At 53.3% G+C, this 21,530-nt stretch overlaps 1 protein-coding gene across 1 annotated transcript in view; it reads left to right on the top strand.

Annotated features, from left to right (window-relative positions):
• Nucleotides 1-21,530, top strand: part of LHX4 (LIM homeobox 4) — a 39,471-nt gene that overhangs the window by 4,551 nt on the left and 13,390 nt on the right. The window contains exon 2 of the mRNA XM_075997004.1: nt 12,661-12,832. Within this exon, the coding sequence (XP_075853119.1) occupies nt 12,661-12,832 (172 nt within the window). The remainder of the gene's footprint in view (nt 1-12,660; nt 12,833-21,530) is intronic.

The raw sequence follows: 21,530 nt of genomic DNA, 5'->3' as shown, positions 1-21,530 counted from the left end.
CGCCGAGCAAGCACGTGGAGGGGTGAGGGGCAAAGGTCTGCACTGAGCGGTCCCCAGTGTCCCGGGAAGTCGGGAAGTAGGGACTGAGAAGCGGAAGAGCCACCCAACTCGAGATGCTTCCTCGCTTGGCCCAGGTCCCGGCTTGCGGAAACCTGAGCTCGGCGGGGCTGTGCGGACGGGGCGGGAGGGGCGTCCTAGGGGCTGGGAGCGCGACCTGCGCGACCTCGTTGCGACCAGAGCAGGGCTCCTCCGCCCCGCGGGCAGGCGCCGGCCTGGGTGGCCCGAGGAACAGAAGAGAATTCCTCCGAAGAGCGTTTGCCGCGCACCCGCGGGCGGTGCACGGTCCTGGGCTCTCTCACGGGGGGCCCGGGAGGGCCCCGAGTTTTCTGGGGCTCGCGGGTGGAGGCAGATGCGGCCAGGGCCGCCTTTCGGGGACAGCCGGCTTTGCGCTCTCCGCATCCCACAGCCGCGGGGAGAGGTCGCGGCCGGGAACGGGGCAAGGGACGGGCGGCCTCGGTGTCCCCCGCACGGTGCTGCATTCGGCACTCCTGCGCCTCGGCCCTTTCCCTCCGTCCAGCGGTTCGCTCCCATTCCTTTTTGACGCCCACTCTCCCGTGCAGCCCCGAAGCCCGATTGAGCCGGGACTGGCCGAGGCTGGGACGCGTTTCCTGCCCTTCAGAGCGGCGCAGAGACTGTCCCCGCCGGGACGGGCGCAGCGGGCGCGAGCGCCGACGGCGCGCCCAGGGGAAGTAGTTTGCGCGGAAACCTCTCTCCCTCCCCGTGCCCGTGTCGCGCCAAGCGTTTGGAAAGACAGAATTAAACCCCGATGCCGGCGGCTAGAGCCTTCCGTGACATTTTAACCCTTAGAAAGTAATGCTCCCATTTGGGAACCGGGGAGGCAGCCGGGCTCCGCGTGGCCCGCGCGTTCTGCCCGCGTTCGAGCCTCCGCTCCCCGCTCTGCCCTTTGGCTTGGGGACCTCGACGAGCGCTGCGAACGTGGCGGGCTCAAGAGAGACCAGGGCTCTCTACCTGGGCAGCCGACGACGTAAATTAAATTCGACCAGAGGTGTGTGTGTGGGGGGGGAGGAGTTGGGGACACTGTGCGCCACCCGGGAAGGCGAGGTGGCGCGGGCCGTGGGTTGCACACACCGTACCCGAGGCCGCAGCTGGCCCCGGACCCAGTGCGGGCTTCACCCCGTCTCTCTAGGGGGGTTGACTTTATCCAACAGGGGGCCTTTTAAATTTTTTTTAATTTTTAGAAGGCGGGGCGAATGTGTCTTTTTGAAGGGCTCTAAAGGGCGAAACTAATGAAGAAGGAAAGGAATTACTAGAAAAGTCATGGCAGGAGCAAGCCGGGGGCGGCAGGAAGTTCAAGGAGGGACGAGCGCAGCCAGGGGTACCTGCACCTGCCGCTCCACACACCGGAAACAAAGGGGGGCTCAGGCAGGAATGTAGACTGAATGCCGCGGGGATTAGGGCAACGCGAGCCCTCCGAACGCCGTCCAGCCCGCCTGCATGGCTGCAAATACCGAGGTCGATTTAAAAAAATCGAGTCCTCCCAGAGGTTAGGTGGAGGTGGGGGAGGCGGGCAGCGGGCAAAGCAATTTCTTTCCATCGAGTAGACAAAAACACGGGCCACGGGACCATCTTGTAAACGGTGACCTGCTGACCCCGCGGGCCAGGTGTAGACAGCCTCAAGTCCTAAATATTTGCATTGCCCTAATTTCCCATTTGTCTCGGATTGTAGTGCCCTTTCACCCTGCGTTCCAGTGAGTGATTACTGAGCACCCACTTTAGCAGACGGACCAGAGAGACCCCGGTGCTGGGAGGGGACAGACCAGCCAGGGGAAGTAGGGTAGCGCCTGCAGTCGCAGGGATAGAAGATTAGTTAAACAGGGATGAACCGTTCTTTCTATTACCTTGTTAAGAAATCTCCTCTGGGCGTCTTGTTTCGGGCAGGAACGGTGGATATACGGTGGATTTCTCTGGCGGGGCCACTTGCGTCCTCATCCAGTTGAAGAGAAGTGAATGGGGGAGGGTCAGTGGAGTTGGATGAAGGGACCTTGTGCCATTTCTTTCAATTAGGGAAATTTATCAGGAATAGAGCTGAGAAGCTTTGGAACACATAGAGACTTGGAACCAGTTTAGCTGCTGAGAGGACAAAAGGAGTAATACCCACTTTGGGAAACTCAAGGTTGAAGACAGACTGAAGCCGCACCAGATATATAGACTGCTGGATTTGGAGATGGCTGGGTCGTTTTTTATTGTTTTGTTTTGTTTTGTTTTGTTTTTGCAGAGTGGGGGGGCATTTACTTTTATAACGATTTTCTGACTTCTCTCCCTTTCTGGAATGAGCATTAACAATGCCCATAACACAGATGGGAGCAAATAGGGTCTATTGCTCTTAGTAAAATTCCATTGTGGTTTGGTGGCTTGAATGTCTTCTCTCTTTTTCTCCTTTCCTCCTTCTTCCTCCACACCCTTCTTCCGTCTTTTCCTTCTTTCCTTTGTGAAATCTTTGCAGGGAGGAACATGGGTTTGTGCGGGAATTTACAGCACAGGGGTTTACCTGGGGGACAAGTGTCCAGCAGGCTGCAGGGTGGTGAGACGCAACGTCCCTCTTTCTCAGAGACCTGGGAGGGAAGAACAGGTGCTGGGTTTGGGACAGAAGCCACCCTGGAGCTGGACTGTCATTGTTGTTTGTGGTAAGGAAGAAATCAAATAAAAACAGATGCCACTGTGAGGTTTTTGCCTTTTTCAGTCCTCGGTTTTTATAGGAGCCCAGATCAAAATGGAGCACAAATCAACCATTTTGAGGCACTGCCGTTGGGGGTAGGTGGACAGGTTGGGTTTAATTGGTGAAATTGAAATTGATCCTCCCTTGGAAAATGTACTTGGGTTAACTGCATTAGTGACTGGCTGGAAAATCACCGTCTTGGGAGGTGAGTCCTCACTCCTGCTGTGATTATATTTTGGTGGATTTTCCTTTCTCAAATCTCCCTGCCCCCTTCCCTCTGTCAGTCTGGGTCTAGCCACAGATGTTTTACTGCCCTACCTCACCCCCAGATGCCTTTAAAGTATAATTTGCTTTAATTATAATGTTAAGGGGTTAAGGGATTGGTTCTGGGAATAGCTTCATAGAGACAAAACCTGCAGCCAAATTAATTGAAAGTTTCTTCTTATGAGGGAGAGACTGCCAAGCATATGGAATATTGTCATAGAATGAGACATCAGAAAAATACGTTGCAGAGATTTAGCAATGATTAAATGTGAAAATGGAGTGGAAATGGAGACATGTCTACAACATTTCCATACACTGTCATGGATACGTTTAATGTAATTTTCTGTTTTATTTGCAATTACCGAGAATATTCGATATTCTACTGAAGAATACTAATTATGTGATAGTATATCATCTAGAAGATAATTCATGTCTCTGAGAATAGATACTTACATTGTATACTTCATTTGCTGCTGGACTCTCCTTCTGTTAAAATATCCAAATTACAGCCTTAAAATGATAATATTGAAATTATCTCCAGAATACTTTTGAATTTGCTCTTTTATTGAAGAGGTTACTATTTTTGAGCCGTCTACGTAGAAAAAGAACAAAGATTTACAAAGGGACCCCCAAATCACCAAATGAAACAAGCAGTACTTGTTGTAGGAAGGAATCCAGAAAGAAAGTGGAGAGAAAAGGACAATTTTAGGTGTGATCTTTTCTGATATAGAGAAGGATGTTCTGACTTTTTTCTAGTTGCTAGTCATCTGTCAGGAAAAGCTAGAAAGAAAACTAGAAATTAGATAACAAGACACGCGTACACTGATGTATATTTAAAGCACGTGACTGGCTATGATGATAGATATGATTTACCTTAAATGTGATGCCAATTTTCAAATTCGAATTTTTCCAGTATTTTTGTGGCTGGCCCAGCTCTCTCTGTTTAATGCTGCTGTCATCATCGTGAAATACCATGATGTTCAATGTGCCTTTTTTTCTTAAGTTTTAAAGAATTAATATTGGAATGTTGTGCTTCAGCTGTGTTGTTATGAGATTATTATTACTAGGTTATGAAAATACCTTAAGAGGAACTTTATAAACTATTTTGGAAAATTATGTTATGGTCTCGTCAAGGTACCCTGGTTTAGAATAAGTGAAAATATAAAAAAAAGAAACTATACATTTGTCAATAAAAATGAACTGTCTTTAATGACAGATAACGAGTGGGGGAGGGAGGGACACCAGACACATCTAGTCATGATTTGTCATGCAAAACTGAATCCTTGGGTCTCAGGCTTTCCCTGTGTGTGGACTGCGTAGATGAATCAGTCCTCTGTTCCTTTGGTCACAATTACCAGGTGGTTTAAAAAGGGAATTGTCACCAGAAAAGAGGATTTTTGTCGTCAGCGGCAATTTTGAATTGGAAAGTTTTATTTTTGAAATACCCAGTAGTGGAACTTGTAATTAATGTAATTTTAATTTAACTATACCTCTGTTACCATTGTCAGACTCGGATATTTCAGAGCCCAGGTATGAGTTGAGGCAGGAGTGCCATAGCTTGGTATGTCCTGTGGTTTTGCCTTGTTGATGCACTTGAGAATTAGTCGTTTCCAGACTAAATCAATGCACCCCACTCCGAGAATAGTTCCCAAGCCTGCCTTTTCAAAGCCATCTTCTTTCTTACTCAGGAAACCCGAGGCAACGGACCAGCAAGGCTTGCCTTTTGATTGTTGTTTTCTCCTCCTTGTATGTGGGAAAGGAATGGAAAATTCCAAGACAAACATTTGCACAACCTTTCAGTTGTGTATGTGTTTCCTTAAAGCCCCATTGGCTTCTCCTATCAGCTAGTAATAGTCAGTAAAGAAACTTAACAAACAAATAGAATGAGATGGTTTTGGAAACATACATCAGCCAAATTGTTATTTGAGACAGCTCAGAAAATGACTTACTCCTGGAGGGAAGTCACCAACACAGGGAATTGGAGCGAAAGTCTCAGATAGAGGTGACTCTGGTGAGCTTTGGTAGAAGCCATGGTATCCGGTCAGCCCCAGAGGAGAGGAGGGCTCTAGCTCCAATTTGGCCCCCAACTGTGTACCCTTAGGGAAGCCCCTTATTGTCTCGTAACCTTTGAAATGTAGACAATGTGCACTTCACACTTTGCAGGGTGTCTGGAAGAGTAAAAGAGCGTGCAGATTTGAACATACATTACAAAGTTCCAGAGAGCTGGTGATCTTAAGATGCTCAGAGACCAGGCTCCACGAGGCAGGTGGGGCTGCCCTAAGTGGGCTGGATGGCGTGCTGCTGACTGTCCCTAGAGGGTGGCCACGCCAGGCAGGGGTGTCCTGAGGTCTGTGAACTGGGAATTCTGGAAGCGGCTCCCACAGACCCCAGCTCCCTTTCTTTAGGAGCGAGGAAAACCTTGTCCTGAGCACTAGGCTGTCAAGGCAAATTACACAGCAAAAAGGACCCAGTTCCTCCAAAAAGCAGTTAAAATGCAATGCCCCACGGGGCTCCAAGGTGGCACATCAGAGTTCAAATTTCACAAATTATTAATCTGATCTCAGAGCATAGTAAAATGAACGTTATTCCTGTCAGTACAAAGCAACTTAGTTTTCAAAATATTGAAGTAGTGCATCAGCATTATGATTCTAATGGAAATACCTGAAATTCTGATGCATTTCCCCAGAAAGGGGCATTTTCTTAAATACATTTTAGAAGTCATCGCCAGGTGTGTTGGTTCTGGTTTTAGTCCCTTTAGTGGGGATTTTTTTTTTCTTCGCCCTGTTGATCTTCTGTGACCAAAGAGACAGAAAACACCATTTTTCAAAGAATTAAAATCGATCAAACAAACACAAACCTTCTGTGAAATGTTTCACGGTAGCCCCTGGTTCCTTGAGAGCAGTTTCTTGGAAATGAAGGAACGTGAGTGGGGAATAAAAATGCACAGGACTTATTATATATCACCAGAGAGGTGTGGGCAATTTGGTCTGCCACAGACCACCTCTGACCTTTTGATCTCTTCCACTTCTCAGCTTTCTGAAACTTCGCTAATGAAGGAATTTGGGGACTTAAAAGTGGAATCCGTTTTCTGATGGGCTACTCTGAAAAATAAGCCCAAGGTCCCTACCACAGTACTTCAGGTGCGGTGAGGGCTGGCCATCATGTCGTGGGGCTTATAAGCCTCCTTGATGAAGAAGTAGATAATGGCTAATGGTGAAGGGTTTGTAACCATCTCTTATCAAATAAGAAATAGTCACTTTTCCTTTGGGCATTTAGATGTCTAAGAAAAATGCCAGAAGCCTCAAATGTTCATTTGAACTCAATCTACTCTTACCTGGCTATATCAGCAACAGTGAGATAAGGTTAGGCAGTTGGTGGTCTCAGCCTCCTTGTTTTCACCATTCACATGTGCGGAGGGGACCGAGTCTTGGTGAATCAGCCCCTCATTCTGCAGAGAAAAGAATCTATCAGATTCTTTATTCCAAAAAGACTGAAGCCTTGGCATATTGCATTATCTGCTGTTCATACTCTGAGGTTACGGTGATGAGGAAAGGGTATACCTCTTCTGGAAGCTTTAGAATTAAGGAGGTGGAAGAGAGTTTGGAGTGGTTTTTGAGAGGGTGAGGGAGGGAAAAAAGGTATGCAGGGAAACAATGAAGCATAGGATAATTTTGATATGTCTTAAATATATAAATTCATCTTGTTGGTGACTGTTTGGGAGACAATGGAGAAGGGAGCTGACCGCTGGGCTTGGACAATGGTGTCACGAGCCAGGTATTGTGATCACAGCACAGCAACTCTGAGAGACTGGTGTTATCAACCTCATTTAATAGATAAGAAAATCAAGGCTCGAAGGTGTTAAGTCATTTGCCCAAGATCCCCATACAGGGTAAAATCAGGATATGAACCCAGGTCTGACTCTGCTCTGACATTTATTGTAGACATTTTTGCAGACCTAAAGATTTGAAAGTCTAAACTCCAACCAGGACTGAAAACTTTCAAATTTTCCCAGTATTTTTGAACATGCCAAAAAGTATTTGCAAAAATGTTTCCACTCCCCCCTGCCTCTGTGTTTCTCTCACTCCCCGATCTCCCTACTCCGGGGTGGACAGCGCCCTCATTCGGTGATGTCTTCCGAGCCACACACAGAGCTTGACTTCCGAAGAACTGGCCTTTCCCAGAATGGCAACGCCTCGGCCTACGTGTGAGGCTGTGTGTGAGTGTTTGTGTGTATGTGTGAGTGTGTGTAAGAATCTGTGGTCTATGCGTGTCTTTGTGTACATGTGGGTATGTGTATGTGTCTGTGCTATGTGCACGTGTCTTTGAGTATATGTGAATATGTATGCATGTGTGTGTGTTTTGTGTCTGTGGCTCAGAGTGTATCTTTATTTGGGATTCTATGTGTTTCTCTGTGCACATGCATGTGTCTGTGTTATGTGTACATCTGTGTGTGTATGTGTGTGAACGTGTGTATCTATGTGTGTGTACAGTGAGTGTGTATGTGCGTGTGAGTGAGGGTGCCTGCATGGATAGTGAGGATGTCTGTACAGATACATGCAGATCTCTCCTTGTGGGCTTGGGTCTGTGCATCGAGCCACGTCACTTTGTCACTCTGTAGGACACGGGAGGCTCTGGTGGACAGACCTGCTCATGGGAGGCGGATTGTACCGTGTGGTCCGGCCTCTGCACAGGTTCTTTGGCTGTTCCTGGGGACATTGCTGCCTTTTTGTGCCTGGTTTTACCCTCCACAGGGCCCCAGCAAGAACACCAGCACAGAACACTTACAAGATAAAAACTTTCATTTTAAAAGAAATGATTCCTCTTATTGGGAACTGAATTTATCGATCAAATTTTGTCTTCAGTGACTTCAAGGATCTGCTTCAATTCCAGTATTAAAGTGGAATTTTGAGATACTAAATACAATGTGAGATAAATTGAACTTACCAGGGATCCTGGAAATTTTGGTTACAACTTTATTTGTGGTAGGAAACCTATATAACCCCTGTCCTGTCCTGGCTTTCCAAATTATAAGAAAGGATAATAATAATTTATTGTAGTTTTTTTAAATAAAAAGGCTTATGTTGTTGCTCTTTGAAAAATTTCCAGATAGTTTACATTTCTTCTTAATCTAACTAGTTACATGGGAGCCGTGTAGCCTGGGGTGTGGGGTCGGAGTTCACAGCTCTCCATCCCCTCATGGGTGGGTCTGAACGTGACAGATGCGGTCAACAACCTGGCACCTTGCAGCTAGTTGAGGGGACCCAGGGACCCTTCCTGCTTCCAGCCCTCCCTTGGGCATTAGGTGCCTGTCTCATAAGACACATGCATGCCCTGCTCAGAGGATCTAACTTTGTGCCCCAAACATTTCCATTTTCTCAGTTGTTGGGGAGCTCAAGAGGCCAGTAGTCATCTGCTCTCTCGTCACTGTGTGCAGAGCAGCTTTGAGACTTTCTCTCTATTTCCCCTCTGCAAAATGGCAGAGTCAAGCCAGGTAATGGTTCAGGCCCCGTGGGCTCTTAGGTGGGGTTACTCCATCGTAAGGAAAGCAGCATCTCAGGCTGTTGGTTTACAGCGTGATTTTTCTGGCGGGACCTTGGGCACATTGCTGGACCTCTCCAAGGCTGTTTCCCCATCTATAAAATGGGGCTGATAATACCTTCCTCCCTGCGTGTGGAGTATGGAGGTGGCGATACACATGCAAGCCCTGACGTAGTCCAAAGCAGGTGCGTGATGCCTACTTTCACTATTACTGTTGGCATATTGTGGATCTTTTAAACCATTTCAATTATCTTTGTTTAAAGCTGCCCCACACCTCAAAATCTACAGTGGAATGCAGTAGAAAAGCCTTTTAACTTAAAAGGCACCCACAGCATATCCCTTACATTTTTGCCAAACCCGAGGTCCCCAGTTTGGTCCTCAGGTCTCTCTGTGAGGACCCCTAGTTTGGGCAGCCAGTATGGACCCAGCGGGGACCATCCCCTGCAAGCTAGCAGCCGAAATGGCTTGTCTGCCTGCTTTTAGTGTTGTTCCTTAACGTGATGTTGTCTCTTCTTACAAGCCTCTAAAACTCCCCTGCCCGCCGTTGGCTGCATACATTAGCCCTAATGTATTCTCTCTTGAATACTCATCATATTAAGGCTCCCGGTAGATACCTTGCTCGAAATAAATTTTATGTGCATACATCCTCGCCCTCATCCCGTGCATTTGTGGCTGGGAGGAGAAACACAGCTGCATCTTTCCTCGGAGGGCAGGCCGAACAGCGGTTAGGTCGGGGTCGGTGCCCCTGTTTCCGGGGAGCCGAGGGAGGTGCAGGGAGCAGGATAGCCCGGGGACAGCCCGGGACAGCAGCAACCTTCTCCATCCAGGTTACCAAGGGGCTAATCAGCCTCCCCTGTGGCCGAGGTCTGGCTCCTGGAAATCCAGCCCTTTACTCGCACAAAGAAGCCCCTGCCTGGATGCTGGAGCTGCGGCTGTCACCCGGAACAGAGTCCTGAATGGCTGTGTCCAGCAGAAGCCAGCGGTGGCCGTGCCCAGCAGCCATCGGGGCTCAGCGGGCACCCTGCACCGCACACATGGGACACAGTCACATGTTCCTACCGGCTCTGCACCCTCTTTATCCCTAAACCACCTTCCTGAGCTGGGAGGCCTTCCCGGTCAGGTCTTCCTTCCTGTCCCTGCAAGATGGTGCCCGAGCAATCTTCCTCTTTCTGCTGCTTAGCAGCCTACAGTGGCTCTAAATGCAGCGCATGCAGAGAAATCTGCACCCCCTCTCCTTTATGACCCTCTTGGCCTGAGTTGTCCCCCATTGCCCCTTCTTTGAGGCCGGGCATGTCACCACGGGAGCTCCTGGCTGTCTACCCCTCACAGACTGGCCAGCTCACTTGTCACCTCTCCACCAAAACCTTCTCCAGGGATGCCAGCCCGTCCCTGAGGGCCCCTGGACGGGGGCCAGGGGTGGCTGAATGTGCACCTGCGTGAGGTGGGCCGTCCCTGAGCCTCAGCGGGAGAGCCAGGCCATCTACACAGGGACTCTTGTGACAGATATGTTAGATAAAGACAATGAACATGGCGCCTAATTTTACTCTCCATGGTTACTACAGTTATCTTATCTCCTAATGATAGTGAGTCCTTCCTGATTACCTGCTGTATACTAGGCCTGGTTCTCAGAATTTTATGTGTATTGATTCATTTGCTCTTCACGACAATCCTACCAGGCACTACTGTCATCATTACCCCACTTTTACAGGTGAGGAAACTGAGGCAGAGAGCCGCGAAGTGACTGTGTAAAAAGCAGAGCCAGGACAGACTCGTGCAGTCTGGCCCCAGAATCCACACTGTCCCTGTGTCTCACCTAACCCGCCTGTGAGTTGGCAAGTCCTGTAGCTGTCGTGTGCTCAGTGCTTGCTGGCATATTGGAAGTCCTGGGGAAGTACTTAATGGGTGAACAATTTATTTCTCAAGGAGGAACACTTTTGAGGTAGAAAAAAAGAATCACATATGTACTGAGACAATTAGCGAGTGTCTGGGCCTATGTGTGTCTACCTAGGTGTGATCCCGGTAGTTTTCGTTGTGTATTTTGGTCTGAGAAAGGGGTCAAAAGGCAGGACATCCAGCAGGAGTGACTTTCCTGCAGATGCTGGCGCTGGAGCCAGGAAGGCAACAGGCTGAGGTCGGGGTTGGCGCACATGTGTACAGGGCTGGTGACGGCATTTCACGAATGTCCCCATAGCCTAGCTCTAAGTTTTAAGTGCAAATGTCTTAATACTTGAAGAATATTTCTCTTAAGTATTTACAGTTTTTTAGTGCTTTAGATGTGTTTAAAATTTTTCTTTGTGTTTTGAGGCTAATTCTCTTAAGTTAACATTTTTTTTTTTAAAGATATGGGGTCTCACTCTGTCACCCAGGCTGGAGTGCATGGGCACAATCATAGCTCACTGCAGCCTCGAAGGCCAGAGCTCAGGCAATCCTTCTCCAGCTAATTTTTAAAAAAAATTTTTTTTGTAGAAATGGGGTCTTACTTTGTTGTCTAGGCAGGTGTCAATCTCCAAACAATCCTCCTGGCCTCAAACAATCCTCTTGCCTCAACCTCCCAAAGTGCTAGGATTAAAGGCGTGAGCCACCTCGCCTAGCTGATTTGATCAATCATTATTCAGTGGTAAGCATCTGTGCAATTACCCTTGCGTGGCAGGTGTCGGGCTAGGCGTGCAAAGCCAAGAAAGAAACACGGTTCCTGCCTCTTGAGGATCCCACCTTCTAAGGGGAAAGACGATGTGTAGACAAACAAGAAGCAAAAGTGCTATTCCTAATAGAGGCGAGAAGCCCTGGGGTTGCCAGTCTCATGCATGCTATATCGGGACGATACTACAGGAGGCCAAATGCTTGCACTTGTATATTTTTGTTCTTACTATTTGTTACCTTCCTTTATTTTTATTTTATTATTTTATTTTATTTTAGTTTAGTTTTTGGAAAAGTGCAGGGAAAAATGGCTAGAGATGGATGCTAGCACTATTTGTTCATCTGACCATGGAAGACTGATCATTTTGTTTTGTAGATTTTTGAAACATTCAGTGACACAAAATACTATCCAATGCCCAAGCAATCCTCCAGTAAAAATGAGATGGCAGCGAAACAGACCTTGGATAGGAAATTACTCAGGACAGGAACAGGATGAGGCAGTGGTTAGTGTTCAGTTGCAGACAACAAAATCCACTTTCACTATTTAAGTGAAAAGTGATTAATCGCCAGGTATTAAGTGGCTTTCAGCTCAGCTGGGTGGAGCTTCCAGAAATAACTCTCAGCCCCCAAATGTTCATTGCCTCTGCTGTGGTTGATCAGGACATTATAAACACAGCACCCCAAGTAGCTCCCCCATGATCCACGCCAGCACAGTGGGAGCCTGCCACCCCCCCCAACCCCCCCCCCCCCCCCCCCCCGTCCCTACACTGAACTCAGTTCTGAATTCAGGTCTCTCCCAAGCACACCTGAGTGGCAGACTCTAAATCATATTCGGAGCCTGAGCTGCAGGGAGTCTGAAAAGCAGTTTCTAGCTTTCCCGTCTGCAGTACGGGCAAGCACATCAGGACTGGGTATTGATCAAACCAATCCATGGTATCTGTTGCAGTTCATTAAAATATTGAAATTTTCTCTCCAAGAGCACCCTCAGGCCTGGACCTCCGTCACTGCCCAGCCCCCCCCTCGTGCATATCATTTGCTTTTCAGGCCAGATGCCGAGGCAGGGCTCACTTTGGAGGCTGCTGTTTTTAGCACAGCTTCTAATCATTAGTGAACCTATCATGGTTCACTAGTGAATGTTGTTGGGCTTTCCTGGCTTCTTGGCTGTGCAATTGTAGTTGGCATAACTGGGGTTAGCTGATGCTAAAAGCATAGGGTGCTGTTAGTAACAGGTGACCCCTCTGGGCCAAAGTCACCTCAAGCCAGAACACACAGCCTGGCCATCAGGGCAAGGGTTGACTTTCAGTCCCTCCCTGCCCCCTTGACCAGGCATGTTTGTGCAGTGTACAACTGCACAACTGTATGCGGCAGCCCTGGGGATTTGGATCACGTTTGTTCCCACCGCGGCAGAAAGGGAAGGCATCCAGGTAGGGCTCGCCGGGCTGCAAGGAAGGCTCACGAACTGGCTCTCTCTCCTCTGCCTGCAGAGATCCCCCAGTGCGCTGGCTGCAACCAGCATATCCTGGACAAGTTCATCCTGAAGGTCCTGGACAGACACTGGCACAGCTCCTGCCTCAAGTGTGCAGACTGCCAGATGCAGCTGGCCGACAGGTGCTTCTCCAGGGCCGGGAGCGTCTACTGCAAGGAGGACTTCTTCAAGTAAGTCAGAGCCGCGGCCACGGCTCCCCTCTCCTTCCCTGGCCCGTCCCTGCCTCTCCCCGTGCAGTGACGCGATCTCCGTGGTGAGGCGGGTGGGGAGACGGAGGGTCCACCCTGGGTGGAGCAGGCGAATCCTGGTGATGAGAGGATGCCCCTCATTGAGGTCCCCTTCTGGTCACTGGTCCCATCGCTGCCTGAGGCCCACGCCTCGGCCTCCCTTGAGCTCTGCAAGGGGGCAAGGGTGAGGAGCGGGGGGAGGGCTTGGGCCAGATCTCTCTCGGGTGGCTGACAAAGGATCTCCCGAGTCCTAAAAGGAGTTGCTCTTGCTGTCCGGATGCACTGGGGCCTCAGGGCACTTGGCTGTCACGTCCCCACGGCTGTCAGAGCAGGTGCATTTAGGTTCTTGCCCCGCATCTGAGTCCTCGTGGCTGTGTTTGCCCGACCTGCTCCAAGGGCCTCAGAGGCTTGGCAGAGTCGTTCCTGGGCGGAGTCACACCAGGCCTGGTCAGTGTGGTCACTCTAACTGGAAACATGACGAAACGCAGTTTCTTGTGAGTGTTAAGAGTCCAGCCCCTGCCTGGGTTTGAGCCCACCCATGGGCTGTTTGCTCTTGGGCAAGTTACTTAACATCTCTGGGCCTCAGTTTTATCTGTAAAATGGGCTGATAATGATAATCCCTACCTCAAGGGATTGTTGTCAGCTTCAAACAAATCAGTTCCTAGGACAGTGCCTGATGCCTGGGTGTTATAGCTCTAAGACTGTCCTGGATGGTTCATTCCGGGGTTGGATCCATCAGAAAAATCCTGTTGGGGCTTTGGCTCAGGGGGAGGGAACCCCCTGGACTTTATTTTCTGTGGCGTTTAGTCTGGGACTTCTCTCCCAGAATCTGTTGGCCGAGGCCCGCGGGCTGGTGCCTCAGCTGCGGAGCCCGGAACAGGAGGTGGATCAGCGGCCGTGACCGTGAGGGGCGCTCGGGCACGCCAGCCTGGGTGGCGGGTGCTGGGAGGGCCCGGGCCTGCGGACATTCGGCGGGAATAAGCAGCCCTGCGGGCCCGCACAGCCTCCCGCAGGCGCATATTCTGGAGACAAAAGAAGTGGGGACCGTGCGTCCTGGACACGGAACACGATTTCTCCCGAATCCCCCGCAGGTTTAGCCGTGGGGAATGAGTGACCTGAGTTTCAGAGCACTCTCAGGTGGCTTTGGTGCAATACGAGTCGAAGAGCACGTCGAAGAAGATCTTGGTAACTGCTGGGGCTGCCTCCGCGCTGCGCTCAGAGGCCACGCGTTGTCACCATCACAGTTCAGTCAATTACGAGCCGCTGCCTACTGCGCATGCGTGGTGCGTGCGTGAGCGCGGGCGTGTCTGCGTGCGCTGCGGGAGGGCAGGCAGCAGCCAGCGCGCGCACACCCCGCAAGTTCAGATGCAGGGACGGGGCTTCGGTTCCTGCTCTAACCGCTGTGTCCTGCTCCCCTGTCTTCAATCTTCTTTTCGCTCTCTCCGCCTCTGACCCTCATCTAGTTGCCCTTCTCCTGGCACGTGCGCAGTCCCCGTTCCTCCACCACATCCTCTCGCAGTGGGCGACGAGAGTCTGCCGCCACCTTCCTCCCTCAGTGACGCCCTGGCCAGGCACCACGGCGGCTCTCACGGGCCCTGGATGGGGTGAATTGCACGGTTTGCGTGTGCACGTGCATGTGTGCACTGTGACTGTGCACGTGTGCACACAGACGTGTGCGTAAGGAGGGAGGAGGGAGCAGGCGGGAGGGCCCGGCCTTGGGGGCTGGGTGAGCCGCCCAGCTTCTGTGATCAGGGCGCCATCCTCGGTTTGTCCCTGCACCTTTGGAAAGCCACAGTGAGCTCCAGGGACGAGGCGAGTGGCCATGCTACCTGCTTGCCCATCTAGGGACAGAGCAAGTGCTGAGGTGTCCCTGCGTCAGACCTCAGGGCCCACAGGGTTTCTGGCTGTCCCAACCTGGCAAGTCCAGGCAGCCGTGAAAGGGCCACAGACCCAGGGCTTTGCGCCAGAGAGCCCCCCGACACCCCAGCACTGCCTCAGGGCCCTGTCTGATTCGTGGGCCCTGCCCGGCTGGCTCTGGGTTTGGAAAAGGGAGGCGTGGAGAGGGAGGTGGCAGCAGTGCTGGCGCACGGGTGACCTCGGGAGAGCAATGGTGAGGAAAGAGCGCCTCCCTAGACCCAGGAGGGGCCCAGAGCTCAGGCTGAGGGGGGATCACCACAGGCTCAGGAGCCATGAGCCCAAGACCAGAAATGACAGTAACAGCTGCTCGCCCAGGCTCGGGCCCCTGAGCCTTGCCTCCGTGGCCTCCCCATGCCACCCTGCCCACATCGTGGCCCTTGTTTGGATCCTTTCAGAGCCTTGCTCTGCAGAAACCTGTCTGTCTCCCCACTCACCTTCCTGTCACCTGCACGCCTCCTGCCAACGAGCCAGCCTGCCCACAGGCCTGGCGATGCCCACCCCGGCTCATGTTCTGTGGCTGCCCACCCCTGCACCCACAGAACATGCCAGATGCATCGGCACCATCCGAGCCTCCTGCCTGGGCTTCCTCCCGGCGCCCACCAACGAGGGCGCTTCCCCCAGGCCTGCCTTGCATCTTCCTGCCTCCACGCCCTGGCCCTACCTCTCCATCCTGCAGGAGGAGGCCACCCTGCCAGGGCCACCCATCCTCCATGGCCGCCCAAAGTCCTGCTCCTCACGGGTGGGAGCCCTCGCTGCGGCCTCCTGCCTCTGCCTCTCTCTCCCAGCGACTCAGCACGAGCTGCTGTTTGTTCTGCTCATTTCTCGCGCACCTGTTTCATCTTCCTTATGGGCCTGAGGAACAGTGAATTTATGAGAGCTTTGGTGAGTTTCTCCTGTACCTTGCATGGCGTCTTGCGAGCCGGGGAGCCCAGGCTGCCTGGGAAATGCACAGGTCGTTGTTTAGCCACAGCTGTTCCCCTTGCTCCTCGGTGCTGCTCTGCTTCCTAATGCTGGGATGGTCCCTTTGTGCCGCAGGGCGCTGGCCACAGAGCCGGTGCTGAATCAGGCGGTTAATCACGCTGTGATGGGACGCTGCGGGGAGAGGCGTCTAAAGCTGGGGTGATTCTGCCCCCGCAATGGAGGCCCGACCAGAGATGAAGACAAGGCGGTTCCGAAGTCCCCAGTGAGCACACTTGGCTGCACAGGCCCCAGCCAGCTCTTCGGGACTGTGGCTGTTTGGTGGAGGAAGGCACAGTTGCCAGCTGGCCGTAGGGGATGGGGACTGGGAGGGAGTGAGCTGATCAGGTTCAGGGTCACCTCCCATCGCCAGGGGCTTAGCCCTGCTTGGGGCTCAGAGGCGGCCTGCTCCTTATTCCAGTTTACTAAATACCACCGGGCACCTGCTCTCAGCTGGCACATCGGGGCACGCACTGCCCCGCAGCCAGCCCTGCAACCCAGTCCCTCTGTGCCCTCCCACGTGCTGCAGAGCTCACATCTCTGCAACCCTGTGAGGGGGATGGCAGGCGCCATGTACTTGAATCTGCCTGTGAGACTCCCGGTGCCCTAGCTGTGGGGTTTGGGAGATGGCTGGCCAGAGTCAGGCAGAGTCCCTCCTCCATGCTCATGCTCGTTGAAGGAAAAGAAAAAAGAGAAAGCACTGTCCTTTTGTGGTCCCCAGCCCAGCCCTGTTCAGAGGCAGAGGGCAGGACTCACTGGCTTCACTGATCAGCACTGTGGGTCTAAGTTCCTGGAGCAATGTTTTAATCTCTGAGCATAACAAGGGGCAGGGCCACTGCTTGGCGCAGCTGGGGGGGGGCATCCTCCAAGCTTTGTTCTATGTGAGTTTTGCAAATCAAGATGTTGACGTGGAGAGCGCCCCCTGGAGGCGGTGGGCGGCCTGGGCGAGCCGGAGGTCTGGCCCTCCCCCAGCCTTTAGCCGGGATGCGGTGATGCTGGTGATGGACAGCAGGGGGCGATGTTGGTGTGTATATGGATGAAGAAAGCAGTATTTTGGGGAGGTCGTACTCTGTGGTTGTTGCATTTTTCTTTTGGGGCTATTGAACTCTGTCTTGCTCAGTAACATTCACTGATTTTTGCTATTGTTTATTTTTGCTTCTTGGGTCCTGGACTCTCCTTTCTCCAAAGGAAATAAAACTCAGGGGCCCAAGAGAAGCACTGTATTGACCAATGCCGTGCAGTAGGGCTGTCGTTTGTTCTGGTCCCGTGGGGGCTTGAAGCATCAGGAGAGCCTACCCGTCCTGCAGAGGATGTTCCAGGGCCTCTTATGATCGGAATTGCACACTGAGGGGCCGACAGCTCCTTGTGTCACATTTACTAAGCAGGTCCTTTAAAAGCCATGTGTCCAGCTTGTCACGGTCCCACATCTCCTCAAAAAGGGACCAGGGCCTGGGGGGAGTAGGGGTCTGGGAGCAGGGATCTGGGTCCCCTTGTCGTCACCAGCTGGGTCCTGGGAGGAACCAGGTAGCTCCCTTCCTCTGAAGCACAGTGCAGATGGGGCAGGTTGTCTGCCCTCAGGGCTGGTTGCAAGCTGGGTGTCCTTGGGCAGGTTCCTTAACATCTCTGAGCCTCACTGTCCTCTTGGGAAAAATGGGAATTCTAATAGTGCCTGCCTGAAAGACCTGGCACAGAGGAGCATCTTTCAGAAGGGGGTTATTCTGTGAGTGGAGTGGTTGGGTGAGCCCAATGGGAGCTCAGTTGAATTCCTGTCCTATTTATTAGCGGTTTGTCCACAAACAACCAACTGGATCTTTTTGAACCCCATCCCTTGCCTATTAGGAGGAGCTCAGGCTCGCTCCCAGAGCCGGGAGGAAGGTGGTGTGTAGACCGTGTCCAGCATGGTGCTAAATGCTTTCTAAATAGCTCCGAGCTTCTGGCCCTGCTGCGTGGCCACTTGACCGGACGCCCTGGAGGGCCAGGCTGTCAGAGTTCCCCTCAGGCATGCTCCTGAGCTGGCCTCTCCTGGTGTCCTCCCCCATCCCCCCCCACCGGCCCCCTGGCCCAGCTTTGGGGCTTCCCATGGAGATGACTTTTTTTTTTTGAGACAGAGTCTCACTCTGTTGCCCGGGCTAGAGTGCTGTGGCATCAACCCAGCTCACAGGAACCTTAAACTCCTGGGCTCGAGTGATCCTCCTGCCTCAGCCTCCCAAGTAGCTGGGACTACAGGCATGCGCCACCATGCCTGGCTAATTTTTTTTTCTATATATTTTTAGTTGTCCAAGTAATTTCTTTCTATTTTTAGTAGAAACGGAGTCTCGCTCTTGCTCAGGCTGGTCTCAAACTTCTGAGCTCAAACGATCCGTCCACCTTGGCCTCCAAGAGTGCTAGGATTACAGGTGTGAGCCCCATGGAGATGACTTTTAATTGCCTAGAGCTCCAGAGCCAGTGGAGCAGGGAGGGCATCCAGCAGTGTGCCATGGGACAAACGACAGTTCAAACGTGTCACGTCGATTTACACGAAGCTTTGGGAAACATACCATTATGACGTGGAGACAAACGTAGCTGTGGAACTGAAGAGAGGGTCACATACACGTTTCTAAGCTCCAGGGGCAAGACTTCAAGGACATGCCAGGCTTGGGGGGCTTCCAGCTGCACCCCCGGCCACCAGGAGTCTGCACTCACGTCTGCCTGTTGGGGCGGGGATGGGGGAAGAGTCTCAGGCGTTCTGAGGGTGCTGCCACCCAGGGGGTTCTCAGAGGGTGTCCCCTGCCCCTGAGGCCTCACTGGGCAGGTCCCCGGCGGGGTGGAGGGAGCTGTGCAGGCTTCAGGGCCAGGCAGGACGTCCCTCCCTCCCCCTGTCCCTCCGCTCCCCTCAGCCCGTCAGTCTCGGTGGGCGGTCAGCCAAGGCCAGGTAGCAGCGTCCTTGGGAGCCGGGAGCTGCTCTGATTTATCCCCGCCGTCCGGGACAGTGTGTTTTAGCGCAGCCGGCTGCATTCGGCCCAGCTGGCCACGGACAGGTCCCAAGCACTCCGGTGACCAGGGCCCCCGTGCCACATCTGGGCGGGGACAGATGTCCCCAGGACGTCGGCTCACTTGGGGAAAGGCAGGTGCCACCTCTTTGGGGGCGGGGTTGGCTTCTAGTCCAGGCTCAGTGTGGACAAGGCGTTAGACCTCACCGAGCCTTGCTTTGCCGTCGTGAAAATGGGAGTAAAACGACCCCTGTGGGGACTGGGGAAGATGAGGAGGTGCTTAGCCGTGGTCGTTGTGAGCAGCTGTTCCGATTCAGGCCGTGCTGGGTGTCCGGTGGGGAGGACTCGAGAGAGGGGTGAGTCCTGGAGTCGCCGGCTGGGGGTGATGTGGCTGCAAAAGGCCTCGGGGCCAGACCAGGGTGCTCGGCGCTCGGTGCTCTGCTCGGTGGCCACGCCCTGTCCAGGGGCAGCGGCAGGTCAGGCTACCAGAACGAAGGTCCACGCTTCAGCACGAGGGTGGCGTGGGGAGCTGTCATGCATCTTCCTCACAGGATGTGTCCGCCCGTGTGTGTGGTCCACAGCTGTGGGGCAGAAACCACAGCCGCGGGCCCCCATGTCACAGAGTGGGGCCCCAGCCCTGGCGGGGGGGCTGGCGGTGCCCGTGGGGCTGTAGGGCTGCCTCGAGCTCTCACGCCCTGTCGCCCAGGAGGAGGCCGCTCGGGTTCCGGGCTTGGCCGTGACTCTCGCCGAGCCCCCTATTTCTGATAACCGCACCCCTGCCAGGCCACACGCAGGCACACAGCGCTCGGGTGAGATGTGCCTGAGGAGCCCACGGGGCAGCCTCTGACGTGTGACTTTCCATAATGTCTGAGTAGTTTATAGTCTAATCCCCTCACTAAGCAAATTAAACCTTTTAGGGTAGCGATCAGACGGCCCCGACAGCGCCCGTGCATGTGGACATCTGTAAGATTCAAACCCGCTGGTGGGACCAGGCCCACAGGCGTTTGTGACGGGCTGTAATCAAGGCAGAAGCAATTACTTAGCCCAGCAGTTCCCCTGGGGACCGAGGCCGTATATCAGGAGGTGATGAGTCCCCGCGTGATCTGTGTGGCCGCCCCCAGCGCTCCGCCTGCCCTGGCCGCCCTCCCGGAGCCGCCGGGCCTGGGGCGAGGCCTCCTGGCGTCCCTGGAAACCGTCTCAGGGACTTTGATCCTCTTGGAACCAAATGGCTGCAGATCAGCCCGGGGATCTGGGCCGTGGAAACAGGGTCTCCAGGCAAAGTGGGGTGACGTGGGAGCGGGAGGCTGGGGCCTCAGCCCTCGATGTGGCCGCTGAGGCTCAGCCTCCGCTCTCCTCAGCCCCAGAGGCAAGTCGGGGGGATCTGCCTCCAAAGGCGCTCTCTGCCATGCCTGCCACCTCTGTCCCACAGGCCTGTGTCTTCGTGTCTCTGCCCCGCTGCCAGCTTTTCTCGTCGCTGTCCTTCCCCTTCCTCCGTCCCCAGCCAGTGAATCGCTTCCTGCCCGGCCGCCTCTGCTCCGGCGCTCCCACTGCCTCCAGAAACTTCCAGGGCCCCTAATCTGGCTCAACCTCACTTTCCTTCGACCCTCTGGCCAAGGTCACACAGGGGCCTGCCAGGGCCAGTGTCTACGTTGTCACTCTGGTCCCCAGGCGTCTTTGTCCCTGGAAGCCCACTGTGAGGAGAGGGCACAGACGAGGGTCGGGTTCTGTGGCCGGGTATGAGTGAGCACTGCAGGTCGGCCTGGGGGCTGGATAGGGCCTCTGCCCCAATCGTCCCTTCCCCCGTCTACCACGCCCCCTTTGGAGAATGAGGCCCTAGAGCTGGGGGTGGGGCTCTGGCCATCAGTAAGCAACCTGCAGATGCGCCAGGAGTGCCAAGAGCGTAAGTCGCATAGAATGTCGCAGCGTGTCCGTGACACAGCTGCACTGGGGTCACCCCTGGGGACTTGTTCAGAGTGTGGGTTCAGGTCCCAGAAGCAGGCGTCAGGGTGGCTTTTTGCTTTTAAGCGAGCACCCCCGTGAGTCTCCTGCACGGGGGTTTGGTGACACCGAGCTGACACGTTGGCAGAGGGTGATTGGGCTGTGGCGAGGAGGGCGGATGAGGTGCTGGGGAAGTGAGGGGGAGGGCAGAGTGGCCTCGGGACAGTCAGCTGACTGCTCCGCACCTGTCCTCACCTGCGAGACGGGAATGCTAATTCCTGTGTACCAGGGCTGCTGTGTGGTTTCACTGAAATAACTCACATGAAGTTGCCTGGTGCATAATTACATGCTTGATTCATGTCTACACAAATGCAGGGCGGTGGTCTGGACTCTTGTAGAAGGGGGTCGGGTCCTACAGGCCCTATCGGCTCTCGGGAAGCAAATCTGCTCCCAGCCGGGAAGGAGAGGACCTGTGGCCAAAGGAAAGGGAGCGTGGGCTCTAGCCCCCTTTCTGCCACTCATCGAGCTGTGTGATCTTGGGCAAGTCACTACCCTTCTCTGGGCCCCAGTTCTCTCCTTTGTTAAGTGACAGGGTTAGACTTCGACTAGGTCACTGGTTCTAAAGCTTTCATCTCAAAGTAATAACACTGGATGCTCTTTAAAAACAAAGACATTATATAAAAACCCCAATGAAAAGCAGATGGGGGTGCTGTTCTGACGGGCGGAGAGGTATCTGCACGATTGTGTGCACGTGGCACCGGGTGTCAGGCCCTCTCCAAGGGCGACCCGGCTCTCTGTCTCGAGCGGGCTGGCCGCACTGGGCAGGACTTTATGTGCCCATGACATGGCGGTGGCCTTGG

This window comes from Microcebus murinus, chromosome 23, assembly GCF_040939455.1.
Source record: "Microcebus murinus isolate Inina chromosome 23, M.murinus_Inina_mat1.0, whole genome shotgun sequence".
Taxonomy (NCBI): Eukaryota; Metazoa; Chordata; class Mammalia; order Primates; family Cheirogaleidae; genus Microcebus; species Microcebus murinus.
The sequence above is the reverse complement of the archived record's forward strand: the minus strand, read 5'-3'. Positions and strand labels throughout refer to the sequence as shown.